The 21,849-nt window shown below is 41.3% G+C and overlaps 1 protein-coding gene across 4 annotated transcripts in view; it reads right to left on the minus strand.

Annotated features, from left to right (window-relative positions):
* LOC146518718 (peroxisomal succinyl-coenzyme A thioesterase-like) overlaps nucleotides 1-14,780 on the minus strand; it is a 27,489-nt gene extending 12,709 nt beyond the window's left edge. The window contains exons 1-3 of one of the 4 annotated variants that reach the window (XM_085160076.1): nucleotides 9,465-14,780; nucleotides 9,331-9,381; nucleotides 1,029-1,154 (exon numbers count right to left, since the gene is read on the minus strand). In XM_085160076.1, the coding sequence (XP_085016202.1) occupies nucleotides 1,029-1,137 (109 nt within the window). In that variant the 5' untranslated portion in view covers nucleotides 1,138-1,154; nucleotides 9,331-9,381; nucleotides 9,465-14,780. Of the gene's footprint in view, nucleotides 1-1,028; nucleotides 1,155-2,409; nucleotides 2,625-2,765; nucleotides 4,170-9,330; nucleotides 9,385-9,464 lie in introns of those variants that run through there. The other 3 variants (XM_085160075.1, XM_085160074.1, XM_085160073.1) reach the window with 3 other exon arrangements.
* Between the last annotated feature and the right edge of the window lie 7,069 nt (nucleotides 14,781-21,849).

Raw genomic sequence — 21,849 nt, forward strand, 5'->3', positions numbered from 1 at the left:
GTAAATGTGCAGTCATATTGGTTGTGTTCCCACTAGTGCTGTCAGCGTAAATCTGAAATGACATTAACGTCACAACACGGCAAATCTCCGTTAACGAGCTACCGCGGATCACCTCATGAGTGGGGCTGGAAGACGTCAACACATTAACGAGCTAACTGCGCTAACACACTAGTTCCCACCAATTGAGCATTGCTGGCACATCCAACATACTGTTTTACTTTTGTCCATGACAGGCTTACCTTCAGGGTCATACATCACATGAAAACCAAAATAGTTCCAAACGCCAGATCTGAATGAGGGTGGGGGAGGTTCAATTTGCCATGTTGCAACTAGCCTAGCTTCTGTCTCGCTAGCTTGCCCTGCGCTCAGTGAATCTGTGTTCGACTACTCCGCCTAGGCTGCACTGTCGAGCGCAGATCCACTGAGCGCTCAACACAGACAGCATCATCAGAAGGAAAGTTGATAAAATAAATTAAAAATGTTGTATCGTTCGATACATATGCGTACCGAACCGAAAGCACTGTATCGAACGGTTCGATATCGATACGAGTATCGTTGCACCCCTAATATACATATATATACATATACATATATATATACATATACATATATACATATATATACATATACATATACATATATATATTAGGGGTGCAACGATACTCGTATCGATATCGAACCGTTCGATACAGTGCTTTCGGTTCGGTACGCATATGTATCGAACGATACAACATTTTTAATTTATTTTATCAACTTTCCTTCTGATGATGCTGTCTGTGTTGAGCGCTCAGTGGATCTGCGCTCGACAGTGCAGCCTATATATATGTATATATATATACATATACATATATATATACATATATATATATATATATATATATATATATATATATATATACACATACAAATAAAACTGAGAACTTCTGATACAGACACTCTTCAGGCATGTACAGATACAAAAATGATACTGATCATCTTTGATATTAAAAAAAACCCCCAAAAAACAAACCCTCAAATATTATTCTTACCAACAGCATGCTGAAGACCAGGCAGTTTCCCACGCACACTGATGCACAACATCATCCTCTTTTCTATGAGCTGCCATATTTTTGTCACACTCATATGTGCCCTAAACATTATGGTCTTTCTTGACACTATAAACACAAAGTAAATATCAAATACAAAACACTTAAAATCAAAGTAAAGGCTTAAATATCAATAACTACAACTAATCCAAGGTTGGACAGCATGCTTTGCTGTCAGGTTCTGTCTAAGACTTGCTCTTGTGTTAGAGATTAACCTTAGACCTTTGTCCTTTTCACATGTGTACTGTATTTAAAAAAAAAAAAAAAAAAAAGAACTGCAAAGCTCTCCTTTGTAACTTTGATTTCTTTTAAGTCTGCCTTACTAATGTGAATTAATAATGCTGGTTACAATTACTGTTTAACTTGAGTTCTGAATTCATGATCAAAATCATCCACCATACATTCAGGTTTCACCCACATGTGACTATTTCCCGTGAGCGTCAAGCTAGTCTTGATCCACCCATCATTTCTATACATGTTCTAAGGAAAACTGGAAAATAGGTGCAGTGATTTACTAAAACATGCAAACTTACACAGAAATATGAAGCAAAAGCTGAGTTTATACCAATCTAACGAGCGTGAACGTCAATATTCTCCAACACAATCATTTCTTGGAGTAGTCTTCAGGAATACTTCTCCAGGCTTCTTGAAGGACATGCAAAGCTCCTCTTTGGATATTGGCTGCCTTTGGAGGCTAATCCATGACTGCTACATTGTGTGTTTTCTTTCCAGATGTGTTTTTACTGAACTGGCAGTGTGTTTGTGATTACTGCTGAAAAATGCAGCTGTTGCCAATCACATGCTTTCTGACTGGCTAAGGCTGACAGCACATTTCGACATTCATAATTCCTTCAATTTTAACAAGTTCTCCCCACCCCTTCCTGAAATTCATCCCTAAACCACGACATAGTCCCCAGCTTGTTTTACAGATGACTGCAGACACTCGCTGTTGTACCGCTCTCTTGACCTCCTCCAACAATTTGAACCAAAATTTAAAAGCTGGATTGAAATAAAATATAAAACGTGGGTTGGCTCGAGACTTTACAGTCAGACAGTACTGTGACTGTATCTCAACCTGATAACGCCATACTCAGATGTGTTAATGGAAGCAGATTTTTATAAATGAATCTTATAAAACTGAATCCAATTTCACTGAGTATAGAGTACATGTGCACAATATTAAGGTACAAAGCCTCAATTTTCACCAGAGGGGGAAAATGCTAAATTATACTCTTTCGCTGTGTTTAATAATTATTTTAGCATCAAGTATGAATCTGCAAAAAAAAAAAAAAAAAGAATAAGGAAAAGAAAATGACATAATTACCTCTGAAAGGTATTTGGAAAAATAAAACTGGAGCAATAAGCCTGGAAACCGTCAATAAAAGTGAAAAGCTTTCACAAGGTGAAAAGTGGATGTTCGGGTGGTCGGTTGCAGCTGCACAAACGCGCATCCCATATCCCCCAACTTCAAATCTTTAACTTGTGAACCCTTTGCCCGAGCAGAGGAACATATATATATACACACACACGCGTGTATATACACACACACACACACACACACGCGTGTATACACACACACACACACACACACACACACACACACACACACACACACACGCGTGTATACACACACACACACACACACACACACACACACATATATATGCCAAACAACATTACCTTACAAACGCAGCGGCAACCAGCGCACACAACGCTCCGACTAAGAAAAAGGCAAACTTTAAGTTAAAAAAAAAATCAGGAACACCTGGCAAGGGGGGCGTGCCAGATCCGGTCACCATGGGTTGTATAATGTTTTCTTTTTAAAATCATTAATCACGAAGTCAGTCCTTTCTAAAGCTCAGAACTCACCTCCCAAAAGCTTCACACATCAACAACCCTGAAAGTGTTTCTACTTGACCCTAAACAGAAAAAAATAAATCCTCTTATAGCCTGATAAGTTCCAGAAAAATGACTTTTTACTTGATACCAGACTGAATTGGCCATATTCCACATTTTTTCCTCCTATTTTAAATAAGAAAACTTTATTATTAGTGAAATACAGTATTTCTGAGCAATATCCATTATTTTAAAACCACTGCATTTTACTGAAGCGACATATATTTATTGATTATTAGTGTTTTGTTTATTTTTTAACAGGGACGGTGTACATTAATAAACATCTGTAAATATACACAATACAACTTTAAATGTACTAGAATTAGCCATAGGTTTTAATTTGTAGACCCTGGGCAGATTTTTAAACAACCCCCCCATCCATCCATCTTCTTCCCCTAATCCAGGGCCAAATCAGGGGGGCAGCGGCCTAAGCAGAGAAGTCTACCTCCTCCAGCTTATTCGGGGGAACACCGTGACATTCCCAGGCCAGCTGAGAGATATAATCTCTCTAGCATGTCCTAGTTCTGCCCCAGGGGCTCCTCCCTGTGGGACATGCACAGAACACCTCACCCCTCACCCAGGAGGCATCCTTGTCAGATGCCTGAACCACCTCAACTGGCTTTTTTTGATGTGGAGGAGTAGTCGCTCTACCCTGAGCCCTTTCCAGATGGCCAGACTCCTCAACCTGTCTTTAAGGGAGAGGTCAGCCACCCTTCGGAGGATGCTCATTTCCGCTGCTTGTATCTGCAATCTCATTCTTTCTCATTCTTTCACTACCCAAAGCTTGTGACCATAGATAAGAGTAGGGACATAGATCAACTGGTAAATCGAGAGCTTCGCTTTTAAGCCCAGCTCTCTCTTCACCACAATGGACCAGTACAGCATCTGCATCACTGCAGCCACAGAACCAATCCATATGTCACCAAGGAATTGCTTAACTGCCTCAGTGACCTCATTCTCTGTGATGGACGACTTGTCCCCACTCGTCTTCAGACTTTTGGTGCTGTAAGCCAGGGAGATGGCCTCCACAATCCAATGGGAGACCCCAGGTTTAAACGGAGCCCTACCTCTGGCTGGATTAGCAAAGCAGACAAATAACTGGTCAAATAAATACACATTCTGAATTAATCAACATAGCAAACGCAGCAGACACAGGAAATGCAGCCCAACTCCCTCAGGGAGGTGTCTGTGAAGTAGACTTGTAGTCAAGACCGCCTAATCCGAGACCAAGACAAGACCAAGACCAGAGGGTATCGAGACCAAGACAAGACCAAGACCAGAGGGTATCGAGACCAAGACAAGACCAAGACCAAGACCGAGACGAGACGAGACGAGACCAAGACCAAGACCAAGACCGAGACAAAAAAAGTCTTTAAACTGCAGCCAGATGCTGCTTCGTTTACGGGTCTCGGGCATATTTATGTGTTTTTGCTTTCGCACAGCCCTCCTCACCGCTGTCTACTGTCTCACTCACTCACTGAAAGGACTGACGCATGCTCCACTTGACTGTTGCGTCTCTCACCCTCTCTGTTTTTCACATAATGATATTATCCTATATCCTCGCATGTGATTGGCCACAATATGGAGGGATTGGAGCGTAGCTGAGCCACTGTGTGAGAGCTGAGCAGCCAAAGGAAATTAAGTGGGGGTAGAAATGACTGAAAGATTATTAGGCTCTGTTTTGAGCTTTGTTCAAAAAAGAATGACTTCATATATATATATATATATATATATATATATATATATATATATATATATATATATATATATATATATATATATATAGTTTTTTAATTAAGCAGCAAGGCAGAACAAAGTCGGGCCTGTATCAAGACACAGGGACTAAACCCCAATTCAACCAGACCCAGAACTGATCCAGAATTAAAACAGGACTACAACAGTAACCAAGACAGAACCAGAATCAGAACCAGATGATAGCAGCACTAAAAATCATCTTAGACCTGCACTACACTTATTTTTTAATTCTACCAAAGTACACTATTTAGATTCTGAAAAGTTTATATAATTATTCAGCCTTGTTGAGCAAACAAGCCTGCATAACTTAATAAATATAGAATTTTAAAAGTAACAAACGCTATCTAAAAAGATACAATAGGTACGAGATACATGTTCTGATGAGTTTTTGGCAAACAACCATTTGACTAACTTGTGTGTCTCACCTGCTCTTGTTCCATCTCTGTTCTGTCGTCATTTTCGTCGTCTCTCTCCCTCTCTGTTCCTCTCTCTCCCTCTTTGTGCTGACAATCAAGCCAAACACAAATATACAGTGGAAACCAGATATTTACATACTCTTCAGATAAAAACACAAACACTTTTTAATTGTAACATCAAATCAGACTAAATGTTTATTTTTTTAGATTGATAAATATAAAAAACATATTTGTTAACTTTAAGAGTAAAGAGAGAAACTGTCTGTATTTCTTAATTGTAAATGGCACCAAATTGTATTCAAAATTGAGCCACACTTATGGAGCTCCACAATTCTTTTCCAGAATTCTTTTCCAGGTGTTTTGGTTGACATCTCTTGATTTTTCAAAGAAACTTTCCCATTTCAAAGAAACAGGCTCTGTGTTTTGCCTTATATGCATCCACAGCTGTGCCACCAATTTACCCACATGGACTCTACTAACCAATCAGAAGCTTCTTAAGCTCAGAATGGAATCATCCGGAGTTTTCTTAATTAATCTTAATTAACAATAAACTTAGTGTATATGTACTCCTACATTTGATGAAAGTGATTAAAATAGACAGCTCCCTCTTTTTATTCTGACATTTAACTAATTCAAAAGACATTGCAACATTTATTTATCTAAAACAAAAGTTTACTCTAAATTGATGTTTAACAGTAAAAAAAAGGTTTTATGTTTTCTCCCTAAAGTGTATGTAAATATCTGGTTTCAACTGTGAATATACTGCTGTGTATTGAAATTCCTCTTGTTTTGCATAGATATACTGAACATACAACAACAACATACAAAGCATAATATATAAAATAACATCTACCTGAGTTTTTTCTTTGAAAGAAGCTCCTTATGTCCATTGTTGTGTTCATCAGTACACAACTGAAACCGATTTAGAGAGTTTGTTTAGCCGTGGAGGGTAACAACTGAAAATATGAGATGTAAGCTAAGACTCTCTAAAAAAAAATCAACATTGTCGTTCGGCTTTTTATTTATCCATTTGTTGATTCACTCGAAGAGTAAGTAACGCAACCAAGTGATCAGTTTGATATCAATCTTTTGTGATACACCGTCATATTTACATTATTAGTTCAGTACGAATGATTTCCGTTGGTACCTGGTCAAACTTAAGCTCTCCTCTGCAGCAAACTCGCAGGCAGCAGCTTCTCCCCCCTCGCTCACATGGGTGCTGTGCTCAGTCGCCTAGTGCCAAAGCTCGGATCATACCAAAATCAGGGGGAATTTAGGACGGTGCGCTCTGTGCTTCGTGTGTTGTTTTTGTTTTATACAGTTGTCAGTCAGGCATCTAACAAACAAATTACACTCCAAAAAACCCCATGCTTCAGAAAAAATGACCCGGGCTTAAGCCCAGTAAGACACCCCCCGCTCCGCTGATGGTTGACTCCAAATCTCCCGAACACTATGTCGATTTGAGAGCGCAAGACCGAGACAGCGAGACCAAGACCGAGACCAAGACAAAAGTCCGTCGAGACCAAGACCGAGACCAAGACAAAAGTCCGTCGAGACCAAGACCGAGACCAAGATAAAAGTCCGTCGAGACCAAGACGAGACCAAGACCACGTAAAAGTGGTCTCGAGACCGGTCTCGAGACCAAGACCGGTCTCGAGACATCCAACTCTACTGTGAAGCCATGGATTAAAGACTGCCGACCAAGTGCTCACCCTTGGGCAGTCACTCTGCACCAGGGAAGGGCCCTGGTAACCCTATCCCAGGCAGGATGAACTGTTTTCTAGAACTTCTACTCATAGGTGTTTTTAAAATGGTCTTTGTCTGGTCCCTGACCAAGGACTAGGGTTGGCAACTGTCCTGTTTTAGCAGGGACATCCCATATAATCAGCAAAATTGGTTCATCCCTTATTCTACTTTAAATGTTATGTATGATTAGGGATGGGTACCGGTATCCGGTGCCATGATGGCACTGGTTCTGACATAAACGGTAGTAACCAGACCGAAAAGCAGCGCACATTTCAGTGCTTTTTTTTCCTGAGCTGTGATACACTTTGAATTCTAGCCAATCATTTTACGTTTCCGAGGATAGTAGGCGGGTCCAGGTACATAGTTCTTTCAGAGCAGAGCTACAGATTAAAAATGCCCAAGGCAAAGCGGTCAAAAGTCTGGCTGTACTTCACAGCAAAATATGCAAACTCAGCAGCCTGCAACAAGTGCTTTAAGGTGATACTGTGATACTGTCAAAGGAGGTAACACCTCAAATCCGATGAAACAGCTGGCGACGCATAGCGCTTTTTTTTTTAAAGCCAAGAAATGCGCCGTATTTGATAGCTTGCTGCGAGACCTCACACCAAGCGCAACTACTGCGGGTGTGGTGCCTGTTATCAGACCCGGAGTTAGCAACATTCCCCAAAAACCCGAAGAGGAGAGTCCTGGCCCCTAGCCCTGCCAGTGTAGCAGAAATGATGACGGATGATGATGGCAGCAGCAGCCGTTCTTCTCTGCGTGAGTAGCTTAATGTTGTTCGTGTGTAATTTACATTGAGTAGGCTAACCACATTATTACATTAATGCAGGTAAGGTGAACTAGCAAACACCGTTGTAGTTACATGCAGCTGTCTTCTTGTTTGATGGCACATACTCCCTTCACCCTGGCCAAAAAGGCTAAAATGACCAAAGAAAAAGTGGAAAACAGTTAAACATGAGAGGTTTTTGGACAAAGTTGGTGTTTTTTCCATTTTTAAGCACTGCTTCCAGCCAAGAATGACACCACATATGCCCCATAGCTGCAGAAAAGGCTAACATTGTTATCTTTTTACAAAAAAAACCAGCTGAACATGAGAGATTTTTGGACCAATTTTGTGTTCTACATCATACACATGCACGCACACACAGTGACATTTTAGACCTTCAGAATACTGTATATACTATGGGCATCACTGTGCTGATCAGGAAACCTTACATTATTATTTATTACTAGAGCTACAATAATAAAGCAATGAGGAGGGGGGAGTAATAAATATGAAATAATGTATTTATGATGATTCCATTTGTTTCACTATCCACTCTGTGCAGGGGGAAAGCTTATTACATTTTTAAACTGTAGAGATACAATAATTTTACTGCTGTAAAATCCAAATTTTGTCTTATTTAAAATATAAATCTAATATAATTTGCTTCTTAATGTATGTTCTTTAAAATACATATATACATACATTTTTAAAATATTATAATAATGCATAATTATGTGGACATGCATATTAGATCGTTTTTTTAGTGAAATATAAGCCCTCCAGAAAGGCAGGAAAAGCCCGGTAACTTACTTTAAAACTAAATATGTTCCCTAAAACGGTGGACAGAGCTAGAGACCCATGACAGCCTTACCCAGTGAGCTAGGAGCTATGACCAGCACTACATGTGCAGTTAATAAAAGGACAGGTAATGTTTGTGTAGCGAGTAAAAGCCACCGAGTAACCGCTAAGGGCCTCTATACTACTTGTGCAAACTTTCAAGCCCAAAGCTCTTACAGGAACGAGCCCAGAATAAACGGGACAAGAGGGTCAATATCAGTCAGATATGTTAAAATTTATTATTTTAAAAGAAAACACAAAGGGTTTCCAAAAGGCCTAAAACATCAAAATGGAAAAGGTCACTAACGACCACAAGATAGTCTTATTGGTGCAACCTGCCAGCAATGCAACTATCACCTGAGGGCTTGCTCTCCCTCGGCGGTCCCAGATGCTCGTTGCTTTAAAAGAAACAAATCCACCCCAAATAAATATGAGCCCAACAGAACACTTATCGCATGCACTAAGTGTTAGTTCAGGCAATAATCGGTGGCACTAAAATCACTCTTAATAAAACTTATTCACTGCAAATCCACACGGAGTACCTCTAAAAGACCTAATTCCCCTAAGGTAAGAGCCCAGCTCAGGGATTGCACATTGCCCGACTAATATTGCACCAGCCCAGTAGAAATAAAAACAAACCCGGCATAAAAAACAGTTTTAAAAGGTGACCCTACTAAAACCAAAAACGCAACAAAAAGGAGAAGGAGGAAAAAACAGTGACAAATTCACATGTGCAGCCTGTCCTGCAGGAGGCAATACAATATAAATTAGATTGTAGTGCATAAATATACTTTTTTTTAAAAATGTCAAATATATTAAGTTAACATACCTCCAGCAGACAACTGTGTTTGCTGCACACCTGGCTTGTCTTCTAAAATCACTACTAGAAACATAAAATACAATAAATATCAAATACATTTCAACGAATTAAAAAAAAAGCACAAAAAGAAAAACAGCCTGTACCTCGAACCTCTGCTGTAGAGGTTTAAAACAACCGTTTGTGTAGAAGACAATTAAAACTTCTCAGGCTCTTCACCTACTCACACAACCATTGTTCACAGCCGCTCGTCGGTGCAAATGACAGAAGAAGAGCACCTGCTGCTACTTCCTCTTTTATACCCTCTCTTGGGTCCCCTGGGTCCTAAAGCCTTCCCCATTACAATTGCCCCCGTTTTGAAAGGTGACCGTCCCGGTGACCACTTACTGCCAGGGCCTAAATACATTTTGGGGCAAAACATGATGGACAAGAGAGCTCTGTGAATCGCTAGTGAGAACAGCAGCAGTCTGATTTACTGACCGTGGGAGATTAAAGGGGTTAGAATGCTTTCCTGCTGTACTTCTTTTAGGCCGCCCCTGAACTCTTCCTGAGTCCTGCTCTAAAACATTCTCTCTATTATCAATCCCACTTTCCTCTGGCTGTTCTGGAACTATGGATACAGGGTTCAGGTTGCTCGAGCCTATGCTCTTAGTTTCACTAACAGGCTCTGGAACAGATACCGAGGGTGGCTGAACTTGGGGTGGGTTTGGAACAAGGGCGAGTACAACTCCACCAGCCTCACTGTCATCATCTGGTGTATCTGATGTTGACTGGCGCGGTGACTCAACTACCAGCCCTGGGTCAGAGAGAGGATATTCTTCTGGAGCAGGTGCTACAATACCTAAGGGTATTACTCTCAACTCTGCCCGATTTAAGTTCTTTTCTGGACCTGAACGATCTCTAGGGCATATTTTGTAAACCCTGCCTTCTTTGTCCATACTCTGCACAACAACATACACCACAGGATCCCAGGCATCGTGGATCTTATGGCGGCCTAAAGGATGACTTTTCCTATAAACCAGAGTACCTGGGGAGAGAAGGTAAGTAACTGTTGGCTGAAAATGTTTATTTCTCCTCTCTGCAGCTTGTTGCAGTTGTTCTTTCGCATGCACATAAACTGAACTTAGACGTTGTTTATGCTCCTCTACCCACTCCTGCGCAGATCTAGACATAAGTTCCGACTGGGAATCCCCCAGTAAGAAGTCAACGGGCAACTGGGGCTTCTGACCAAACATAAGCTCATAAGGTGAAAAGCCAGTGGACTGATGTTCTGTGGTATTGTAAGCATACAATACCTGTGACAAGTATTGCGGCCACTTTCTTTTCTTATCAGGAGGGAGCATGCGCAACAGATCATGGAGTGTTCTGTTAAATCTCTCGCATTGTCCATTGCCCTCAGGATGATATGGTGTGGTCCTGCTTTTGTCTATGCCATACAGGTGGCACAGACGTTTCAGCAAGTCTCCCTCAAAGCTCTTTCCCTGATCACCATGGATACGCTTAGGGACCCCATAAATATAAAACCATTTTTCAGTTAATACCCGTGCCATACTTGCCCATTGATCTACTGTAGGGTATACTTGAGAGAACTTTGAAAATACGTCGGTGACCACAAGTACATTCTCACGCCCATTACTAGACTTGTCCAAAACACTGAAATCAATGGCAATGACTTCCAGGGGTTTAGAAGCCACCAAACCCCCCCTGAATGTGTGGACTTTTGGTTTTACAGCCTTTGCCAAGACACAACGATCACACTCCTGACAATATTTCTCAATGTCATGTGCCATAAAGGGCCAAAAACACCTTTCTCTCACCAGGCTGGTAGTGCATCCAATGCCTTGATGCCCATGATCATCATGTAAACTTCTCAGGACCTCTGTTTGCAAGCACTGTGGTAGCAACAGTTGAAACAAAACTTGGCCATTACCCGGTGTCTGAAATTGACAATACAAGACACCTTCCTTCAGCTTGATTCTGGGCACTGTTGCACCAACTTTCACTCCCTTACTTACATTACCCATTTCCTGCTTGGTAGCCATCCTCCCTCCTTCCCAATGCTGTGAAAAAGGGCCAATTACCGGGTCAGCAGCTTGAAGGGATATTAGATCAGCTTTAGGTCGGGATGGAAATGCACCCATGGCTCTACACGTAGTGGCAACAGCATTTCCCAGTTGACCTACATCTGTCTGATCTTGCACTTCCTGTGGAACCTTCAACTCTGAAAGCAGGCCAGATGGACTCTGTGGATGCAGTTGCCGTGACAATGCATCAGCGTTGCGATTGCTGGGACCTGGCCTATATTTAATCTCAAAGTTGAACACAGCTAGTTCTGAGGCCCATCGCTGCTCTACGGCTCCCAATTTAGCAGTCTGCAAATAGCTAAGGGGATTGTTATCTGTGAACACAACAAACTTATTTCCCAACAAATATTCACGGAATTTTTGAGTGACAGCCCATTTTAGTGCCAAGAATTCCAACTTTCTAGAGCTATAATTGGACATATTCCTTTCACTAGGTCGCAGGCCGCAGCTAGCAAAAGCAACTGGCCGCCTCTTTCCTTCTTGCTCCTGAGATAAAACTGCCCCTAACCCTGCCTGGCTAGCATCTATCTCCAGGACAAAAGGTTTAGCAAAATCTGCATATGCCAGTACTGGGGCACTAACCAGCAGCCTTTTTAGTGTTTGGAATGCATTCTCACATTCCTCACTCCAAAGGTGACACATTGCCCCACTGGCACCACTTCTACATTTCTTCTTGGTACCTCCCAGCTCGCCCACCAGCCGGTGGAGCGGGGCAGCATACTTGGCAAAACCTTCAACAAAAGGCCGATAGTATGAGGAAAATCCCAAAAATGACTGTAGCTCTGTACAAGTAGTCGGTCGTGCCCATTCAGCCACTGCACTAATCTTAGAAGGGTCAGTCGCCACCCCAGAAGCAGATATCACATGCCCGAGGTATTGAACCTCTGGCTGGAAAAAGTGACACTTCTTCAGCTTCAACTTTAGATTGTGCTCTTTGAGCCATGTTAAGACCAAGTCAAGACGCTCCAGATGCTGCTCAAAGGAGGATGAAAACACAACAATATCATCCAAGTACAATAAAAGGGACTGGAAACTTTGATCCCCAAAAATGCGCTCCATTAGCCTCTGAAAGGTGCTAGGGGCATTACAGAGCCCAAATGGCATTCGATTGAATTCGAAAAGACCAAAGGGGGTACAGAAAGCAGTCTTGGCTTTGTCCTTCTGGCCACTGGTACTTGATTATACCCACTTGCAAGGTCCAATGTAGAGAACCACTGTGCTCCCGTCAGGGCATCTAATGACTCCTCAATACGGGGTAATGGATAAGCAACTTTCCGTGTCTTGGCATTAAGCAAACGGTAATCATCTCTCCATTTTTCTTGAAAACCACCACAATTGGAGAAGAATAAGGGCTACTGCTTAGACGCACTACCCCCCAATCCAACAAATCTTTAATATGGGCTTTCACTTGTTCATACTGAGAGGGTGGGAGCCGGATATACCGCTGTCGCACTGGGGCATCATCCATTAAAGGGATCTCACATTCCACCAATGTGGTACATCCTAAATCTCCCTCCCCATGGCTAAAAACTGAGCAATGCTTCCACAAAAGTGACACTCCCTGTTGTAACTGTTCACTGGACAAGTTAGGCCATGAGAGCTCGGAAAAATCAAAGGGCGGATGCGCCTGTACAGTCACTTCGTGCATCATTATCTGCATCGTGGGATCATCAGACTCTTCAGTAATGACAGAGTCCCCAGATGATGGAGGGTCAACCACATGCAATTCACCTAGTTGTGTACAGGGCGGTAACTAAACATCCTCCATTCCCACATTAACCACCGGAATGTCAACAACACCCTGTTCAACAGAAAGGAGGGCCGGGGAAACCAAGATGCCCCCTGGAAGGGGATTACCTGTCGCTATGGGCTCCAGGAGCACTGATGGAAGGTTAATGTTAGCAGCAGGGGGGCAGCTAGTACGTATCCATTTCAACGAACCAGCAGGGACACAAACAGCTCGACCGTGGACTTTTGCTTTACCTAAATACCCGGATGTATTCAAAGCCTCAATGCGCTGACACTTGTGTCTGCAAAAGCACACACAACACAACGGAAATAGAAAAAAAGACAACGGAAATGTTTCTGGGGAGACAATAACTGGACCGACCAGTTGCACGAACCAAAACATGCTAACAAGTGCACTGGGACTGGGTGACACTTCAAAGAAGTGGAAGTGGAGCGGCCAAAGAGTAAACTTTCAAAAGTAAGTTCTGAATATTATGTCACTTATTTATGTGCAAATGTTTAATAATGAGGAACATTAAAACATTACTGTTGGCCACATGCCGGCAAAGTTATGTGACATTAGCGATGTTTGTACTTTCAGCGTTTACTTTGTTTTAAAGCCTTTACTTTAAAATATAGTCGACTTTAATCTTACAGAGAATGTGATGATTTTGTGGATAATTAAAGTCAGTCATATATCCACAAACACAACAAGCTGAAAGTCAGTGATGCTGCTCGGTTTGCAGTCCAGAATATCACGGCACAAGCAGGATTCACTGCACTGTTAATGTTAGCTATGTTATATTGCTGCCTCTGTTCGGTGGTGTCGAGCCAAACGGACTTTAACGTGCGTTTGAACGAGCTGACGGTTCACTCGTTAAGCTGAAAGAAAGATGCTTTAATCACAGGAGTCACACATGTGTCCACTTTACCATCTGGGAACTCTTCTTGTTTAGCACTCGTAATAACACAAACAAAATCCTCCTCCTCTTGTGCTGTTTTGTAGCAGTGTATACACCTGAGACTGTCACCTGTCTGTCTGTCCTGCACTCGCTCTTTTTGTTTCTCTCTGATTGTGTAATAAAAGTATGAACATGTATTTATAAGTTACACTTGTGTTTGAATCCTGCAGCTTATCACACATTTGATTTCCATGTGTGACAACTGCAAGTGTCCAGAGTGAGGATAGACTGAGGGACCCACTGCTGCACATCATCTGTGAGGCTTTGCACCCCTGATGATCCACCAGGACAAACTCAGCAGTGTGTGAGGAAGAGGAGGAGGAAGAGCCAGCAGCAGCTGATAGATGGAGAGAATAGACAGACTGTTCCCTGTTTGTGAAGAACTGCTAGAAAAGTTTAGAATAACTAATTGTCTGTCCTGAATCAGTCTTATTAGGTAATGTTCAAATAATTTTATCATTCCGGTGTTTTCAGTGTGGGAGAAAGTACTCAGGGCGTTCAAGTTACACACTATGAAAGGCAGCAACAAGTTTAATGTTCAGAAACCCAAAGTATGTATCAGCAGCAGAATGGAGCTAAAAATAAATGTTTGTTTCAGTTCTATGAAGCTTTGAGTATTTTGGATTAGTAGCACTGCTGTGTTTGTTGCATCATATTGCTGTAATTGTTTATATGCTTTATATATTCTGAGGTACAGTGGGGCAAAAAAGTATTTAGTCAGCCACCGATTGTGCAAGTTCCCCCACTTAAAATGATGACAGAGGTCAGTAATTTGCACCAGAGGTACACTTCAACTGTGAGAGACAGAATGTGAAAAAAAAATCCATGAATTCACATGGTAGGATTTGTAAAGAATTTATTCGTAAATCAGGGTGGAAAATAAGTATTTGGTCAATAACAAAAATACAACTCAATACTTTGTAACATAACCTTTGTTGGCAATAACAGAGGTCAAACGTTTACTATAGGTCTTTACCAGGTTTGCACACACAGTAGCTGGTATTTTGGCCCATTCCTCCATGCAGATCTTCTCAAGAGCAGTGATGTTTTGGGGCTGTCGCCGAGCAACACGGACTTTCAACTCCCGCCACAGATTTTCTATGGGGTTGAGGTCTGGAGACTGGCTAGGCCACTCCAGGACTTTCAAATGCTTCTTACGGAGCCACTCCTTTGTTGCCCGGGCAGTGTGTTTTGGATCATTGTCATGTTGGAAGACCCAGCCTCGTTTCATCTTCAAAGTTCTCACTGATGGAAGGAGGTTTTGGCTCAAAATCTCACGATACTTGGCCCCATTCATTCTGTCCTTAACACGGATCAGTCGTCCTGTCCCCTTGGCAGAAAAACAGCCCCATAGCATGATGTTTTCACCCCCATGCTTCACAGTAGGTATGGTGTTCTTGGGATGCAACTCAGTATTCTTCTTCCTCCAAACACGACGAGTTGAGTTTATACAAAAAAGTTCTACTTTGGTTTCATCTGACCACATGACATTCTCCGAATCCTCTGCTGTATCATCCATGTGCTCTCTGGCAAACTTCAGACGGGCCTGGACATGCACTGGCTTCAGCAGCGGAACACGTCTGGCACTGCGGGATTTGATTCCCTGCCGTTGTAGTGTGTTACTGATGGTGACTTTTGTTACTTTGGTCCCAGCTCTCTGCAGGTCATTCACCAGGTCCCCCCGTGTGGTTCTGGGATCTTTGCTCACCGTTCTCATGATCATTTTGACCCCACGGGATGAGATCTTGCGTGGAGCCCCAGATCGAGGGAGATTATCAGTGGTCTTGTATGTCTTCCATTTTCTGATGATTGCTCCCACAGTTGATTTTTTCACACCAAGCTGCTTGCCTATTGTAGATTCACTCTTCCCAGTCTGGTGCAGGTCTACAATTCTTTTCCTGGTGTCCTTCGAAAGCTCTTTGGTCTTGGCCATGGCGGAGTTTGGAGTCTGACTGGTTGAGGCTGTGGACAGGTGTCTTTTATACAGATGATGAGGTCAAACAGGTGCCATTCATACAGGTAACGAGTGGGGGACAGAAAAGCTTCTTACAGAAGACGTTACAGGTCTGTGAGAACCAGGGATTTTCCTTGTTTGAGGGGACCAAATACTTATTTTCCACCCTGATTTACAAATAAATTCTTTACAAATCCTACCATGTGAATTCATGGATTTTTTTTTCACATTCTGTCTCTCACAGTTGAAGTGTACCTCTGGTGCAAATTACTGACCTCTGTCATCATTTTAAGTGGGGGAACTTGCACAATCGGTGGCTGACTAAATACTTTTTTGCCCCACTGTAAGTTGATCTATAGTGTTACATCATATTCTATAAGGATGTTATGTGTTTGTATACTTTGTGCCCAGTTTAACCCATTTAGCAGAAGTCAGCCTGTTTAAGGCTCTGATATCTATTCTGTATGACTTAAAGCAGTTATGACATGGTCTGATTTTCTCACCCAATAAAGGAATATTTAATATATCAGTCTACTCTTTATTCTATCAGAAACAGTTATCACAGCTCGTACATTTGCTTCTTCCACGCATATATAAGCATTGAGCCAAATTTAGTAATGCCAACATATTAAAAGAACAATATTTGTCTCTTATATATAATACATCTATATATACACTGTCACAGATACTTGTCTTTAAGTGAAGATTTAAGGTGATAGGAAATATAAATAAATGCAACTTGAATCTTTACTGAAGCTCAGTGTTTGGCACAGAATTCATGTTCACTGCTGTAATAACTAATAATGATTAATATAATATTGGCCATATTATATTTACATTACCAAAGTGAGATGACTTTAGTCTCATGAACAACATTAGCTAATTGTTATTTACTAGCTAATCTTAAATGACTGTTCAGTACAGAAATGAAGCCCAACAATCATGTTTTACAGTCCTGTGGTCTCAGCCTCAGATACTTATTAAATCACACAAAGCTCATGTAGAAACAAATGTACAAAATATGTTCTCCTTCATTTCTGTCAAACAAAGCTGTATGAAACGTTTCCAGCTGTTAGTATCATGATTGCTAGGCAACCTGGGCAGCGCGACGGAGGCTAGACCGTCCCATCTCACAAGCCTACAAGCCCCGCACTTCCGGCCGCAGCGATCTTTGAGTACGCGGCCCTTGAGGACCGTTAAGGCTGCGTACTTTCAGGCTGCAGACCCTGAATTGGGAAACAGTCCCTGAATTGGGATCAGTGTTGCCAACTCCTCAGTAAGGAAAATCGCTATTGGTTGTCCTAAAAGTCGCTAGAAGTCGCTAAATGACGTCATCACCTAATTTGCATAATTGGTCATGCTAATGTAATTGTAACCTACGGTGTTGGAGAGAGAAATAACATCGTGGAAGAGACATAAAGTGAGTAAAAAACTTGGTGCTGTAGATTAACTAGTATTTATTATCATGACAGTTGTTAGGATGCTGATGTAAATTGTTTCATTAGTGTATATTTGGCAAAGAATCTGAATTGTACAGTGGCTCTGAGAGGCCAAACGGACTGCAACTTCAGAAAACACTTGCAAAAAGAAAAACGCTGCAAAAGGAAAAATGCTGCAAAAAGAAAAATGGTGCAAAAAGAAAAACGCTGCTAAAAGAAAAATGCTGCAAAAAGAAAAACGCTGCAAAAAGAAAAATGTTGCAAAAGCACACACAACACAACGGAAATAGGAAAAAAGACAATGGAAATGTTTCTGGGGAGACAATAACCGGACGGACCAGTTGCACAAACCAAAACGTATGTATGGCTGTATCCCAATCAGTGTTGCCAACTTAGCGACTTTGTCGCTATATTTAGCGAGTTTTCAGACCCCCTAGCGACTTTTTTTCTAAAAAAAAAAGTCGCTAAAAAAAGACGTGAAAGTGCATATTGCTTTTACTCTCAACAAGCAGCGGGTGCTGTAACGCAGTCAGTTCTTCTTTTACTCTTATGCTGTTTTGTGGATCACAAGGTTTAAAACTACTTATAAACACACACACACAAAGTAACTCCACCAGAGTGCCTATTTCGGGTCACTTTTGCCGGTCCAAGCCCGGATTAAGGAGCAGGGTTGGAATTGTGACATTAAAAAAAACAATAATTGCTAAAAGAAATTTAATTTGTAGTTCTAAACAAACTCTAAATGCATTTAGAGTTTGTTTAGAACTACAAATTAAATTTCTTTTAGCAATTATTGTTTTTTTTAATGTCACAAGTCAAGGGGTCTGAAAACTCGCTAAATATAGCGACAAAGTCGCTAAGTTGGCAACACTGATTGGGATACAGCCATACATACGTTTTGGTTTGTGCAACTGGTCCGTCCGGTTATTGTCTCCCCAGAAACATTTCCATTGTCTTTTTTCCTATTTCCGTTGTGTTGTGTGTGCTTTTGCAACATTTTTCTTTTTGCAGCGTTTTTCTTTTTGCAGCATTTTTCTTTTAGCAGCGTTTTTCTTTTTGCACCATTTTTCTTTTTGCAGCATTTTTCCTTTTGCAGCGTTTTTCTTTTTGCAAGTGTTTTCTGAAGTTGCAGTCCGTTTGGCCTCTCAGAGCCACTGTACAATTCAGATTCTTTGCCAAATATACACTAATGAAACAATTTACATCAGCATCCTAACAACTGTCATGATAATAAATACTAGTTAATCTACAGCACCAAATCATCAGTAAGTCACCTGTGACCTCGCATCTTCACCTCTGTCCGAGCTACAACATGTTAGAGCTGCCTCTGTCACCTGATGAATGACAGTGAGACATTCCACATACATGCAGTCACACATGTGCTTCAAATACAGTAATGAACCAACAAGTCATCATCCAATTTCACCTGTGATCTTGTGTCACCATTACTCGCTGAGCTTTGTGTTGGTTCTTCTGTCACCTGACAAACAGGACATACATGACAATAAGAATAAAATGTGTAGCTGCTTCTGTGTGTCTGTCAATTTGTGCAGATCTTGACTCATCAGTAATGTTTGTAGGATGAGTGCATTTTTAAAACAATTTGTGAAAACTGCACTACAAGGTGGATATTTGCAAAATCATGACTACCTCATGACATTTTGTCTCAAAAATTAACCTATGAATATGTCAGTGCCATTAGGATGAAATTATTGTGTCACCAACATTTTAACGTTAGACATATAATTCTAACAGTCTCTGTAAACTAATATCCTGGCTTGCTCGAGGCTGCCGTTTTCTCTGACAGTTTCAGTCAAAATTAGAAATGCTACTCTGGGAGACTGAGATAACTAATAGTGCTGCCTGTTGTGCAGTTAGTTTCCAAAACATGTTATTCGTGGTTACATACAATTTTAGACTGATGTGGGCCAAAGTCTAGCATAGCCTGTAAAGTTATTGTGACGGACACATTTTATGAGTTAATTTGGCTTTAAGTGACTTACAGGTTTCTTTGAAAAATACTTATATCCAGGTTCTTCCTTTTTGCTGCCATCCTCCTCTCCTCCTCGCAGCGCAGGCTTGCCACTGCTAAAACTAAACAGAGCTGAAAAGGCACAGCCAACCACCTTGGCCATATTTGTCACATGAGGTAGGACTCCAGTAGAGGACGTAATTTAACTCTTTCTGCACCGCTGGGTGAATGAGACGTTGACAGATCGTTTTTTCTTCTTCTTTCTATCGGGTTTGATTTTCTTTACTCGAATAGATCAAATTATTGGTGGGGACAATTCAATAATCGCTGAATATTGGTGGGGACGTGTCCCTTCCGTCCATGCCAAATCTACGCCCTTGCTTCTCAGCCATTTCCACCTGATTATAACCACTAGCCAGGTCCAAAGTGGAAAACCATTGAGCACCAGTCAAAGCATCCAAGGATTCTTCAATCCTTGGCAGAGGAAATGCATCCTTTCTGGTCTTGGCGTTTAACTGTCTATAATCGACACACATGCGTAGACTTCCATCCTTCTTTTGAACAAGAACTATTGGGGATAAATACGGACTACTACTTTCTCTGATGATGCGAGCTTGCAGCAGCTGTTTGATATGATCCCTTGTCAGTTCATACTGAGACGGAGGGATTCGCCTGTATGGTTGTCGCACTGGTGTTTCATCTATCAAAGGAATTTCATGAGTGATCAATTTACTACAACCAACATCCAACTCATTCTTGGCAAACTTTTGCTTGCCGTTTCTCGCTCTCCTCAAGATTTTCAAATTCAGGCAGATCCAATTCCGCTGCATTGTCTGCCATTGTATGACTGGAAATATAAGCTGTACAACACTGTGAATTTACAGAGACCTGTATTTCAGAATTGCCCTCTGCTAGCACACTGGCCAGTTGAACTGTAGCAATCACCCGACGAGGTGTCAACCAGACATCAGTTTTACCCACATTAGTAACTGGAACAAAAGCCTCCCCTCCTTCTCCCTTTACCAATGAAGGAGACACCAATAGGCCTTCCGGGAGAAAACCATCATCAGGCCCGAGGGGTTCAATCAAGAGGTCAATGGGTGTATTCACAGGCATCTTTGGACAGGTAACAGGAACATAACTTTGCGTTCCAGCTGGAACACAGAAAGACTTCTTAGCCTGTACTCTAACACGATGGGGTTCAGGAGAATTTGCCATGGCCTCCATCATTTGGCAGTATCTCAACGCTCTTCTCCAACCACGTGGCGCAGTCTTCAAAACTGGAGCTTCCCAGAGGTCAGAACCATATTGTTTACACAATTCAGAGTACAGGGGGTTCAATACATTCATTCCTAACACACCAGGTACAGATGTCTTTTTCTGTGCCATGTGGCTATCTGTTGGATCTCCCACAATCAACATCCCTCGACGAGGTAGGTGAATTCCCAGGATTGTAACATCCAACTCAATATACCCAGAATAAGGAATTTGTAGGCCATTAGCTGCTTTAAGTCCCAACCAACCACAGTCTTTAAGCTTTTCATCACTGAGATGAGAAAAGTTATTTTTAAAAGAGCTTTCTGTGATTGTTGTGACCATGGACCCTGTGTCCAGCAAACATGAAATAATAACCCCACCCAAATCAACCTCCCCTTCCAAGCATTCACCAACTAGATGACTGACTTCTACATTATTGGAGCCTTGCAACCCTCCCACCAGTGTGTGGCTCTGTGCACTGGTGGGTACTAGTTTTTGCCACCCTAGTAGTTTGGCCATCAGCCCTAGCTGCTCTTTCATGCTGATTTCCATCAGAATTGGGTAATGTCGGGCAAAATCGGTTAATATGTCCAATTTGCTCACACCTAAAACAAATGGGTTTACCATTCACCGTTCTTCTACGTCGAGAAGTGTGATTGCTAGAAGCAGCCACCTCCTGTGGGTTTAATGCCTTAATGACCAACTCTAATTTTGTCTGTTGGGCTTTAACAACTCCACCACGATAAGGTAGTATTTTTTATGAATAGTAAAAAGACAAAAAAAGGAAAGGAGGAAAAAACCCCAATGAAAACAATTTAAAAAACCCAACATGTTAATATGCCCTTTCTCCTTTGTCTGTCTGGATATTTTAACAGCTTCTTATTAATTATTATTTAATCGTTTATCATTTTATTTCTTTCTCGATTTATATATGCAAGAAGCAAAATTCATAAATTTTTACAACCGTTTGGAAGTTTTAACTTGGTAGATTTTCAAAATAAATGTAGCTAGTTCATCAAAAGAAATTTTCCGAAATGAAAAATAACCTATTATGAACAAAACAATTATAGACGTTGCTTTTTGATGAATTATGAGACATTTTTATTACACACTGTTGGCAAATAATTAATGTCAC

Source organism: Neolamprologus multifasciatus, chromosome 5 (assembly GCF_963576455.1).
Source record: "Neolamprologus multifasciatus chromosome 5, fNeoMul1.2, whole genome shotgun sequence".
NCBI classification, from domain to species: Eukaryota; Metazoa; Chordata; class Actinopteri; order Cichliformes; family Cichlidae; genus Neolamprologus; species Neolamprologus multifasciatus.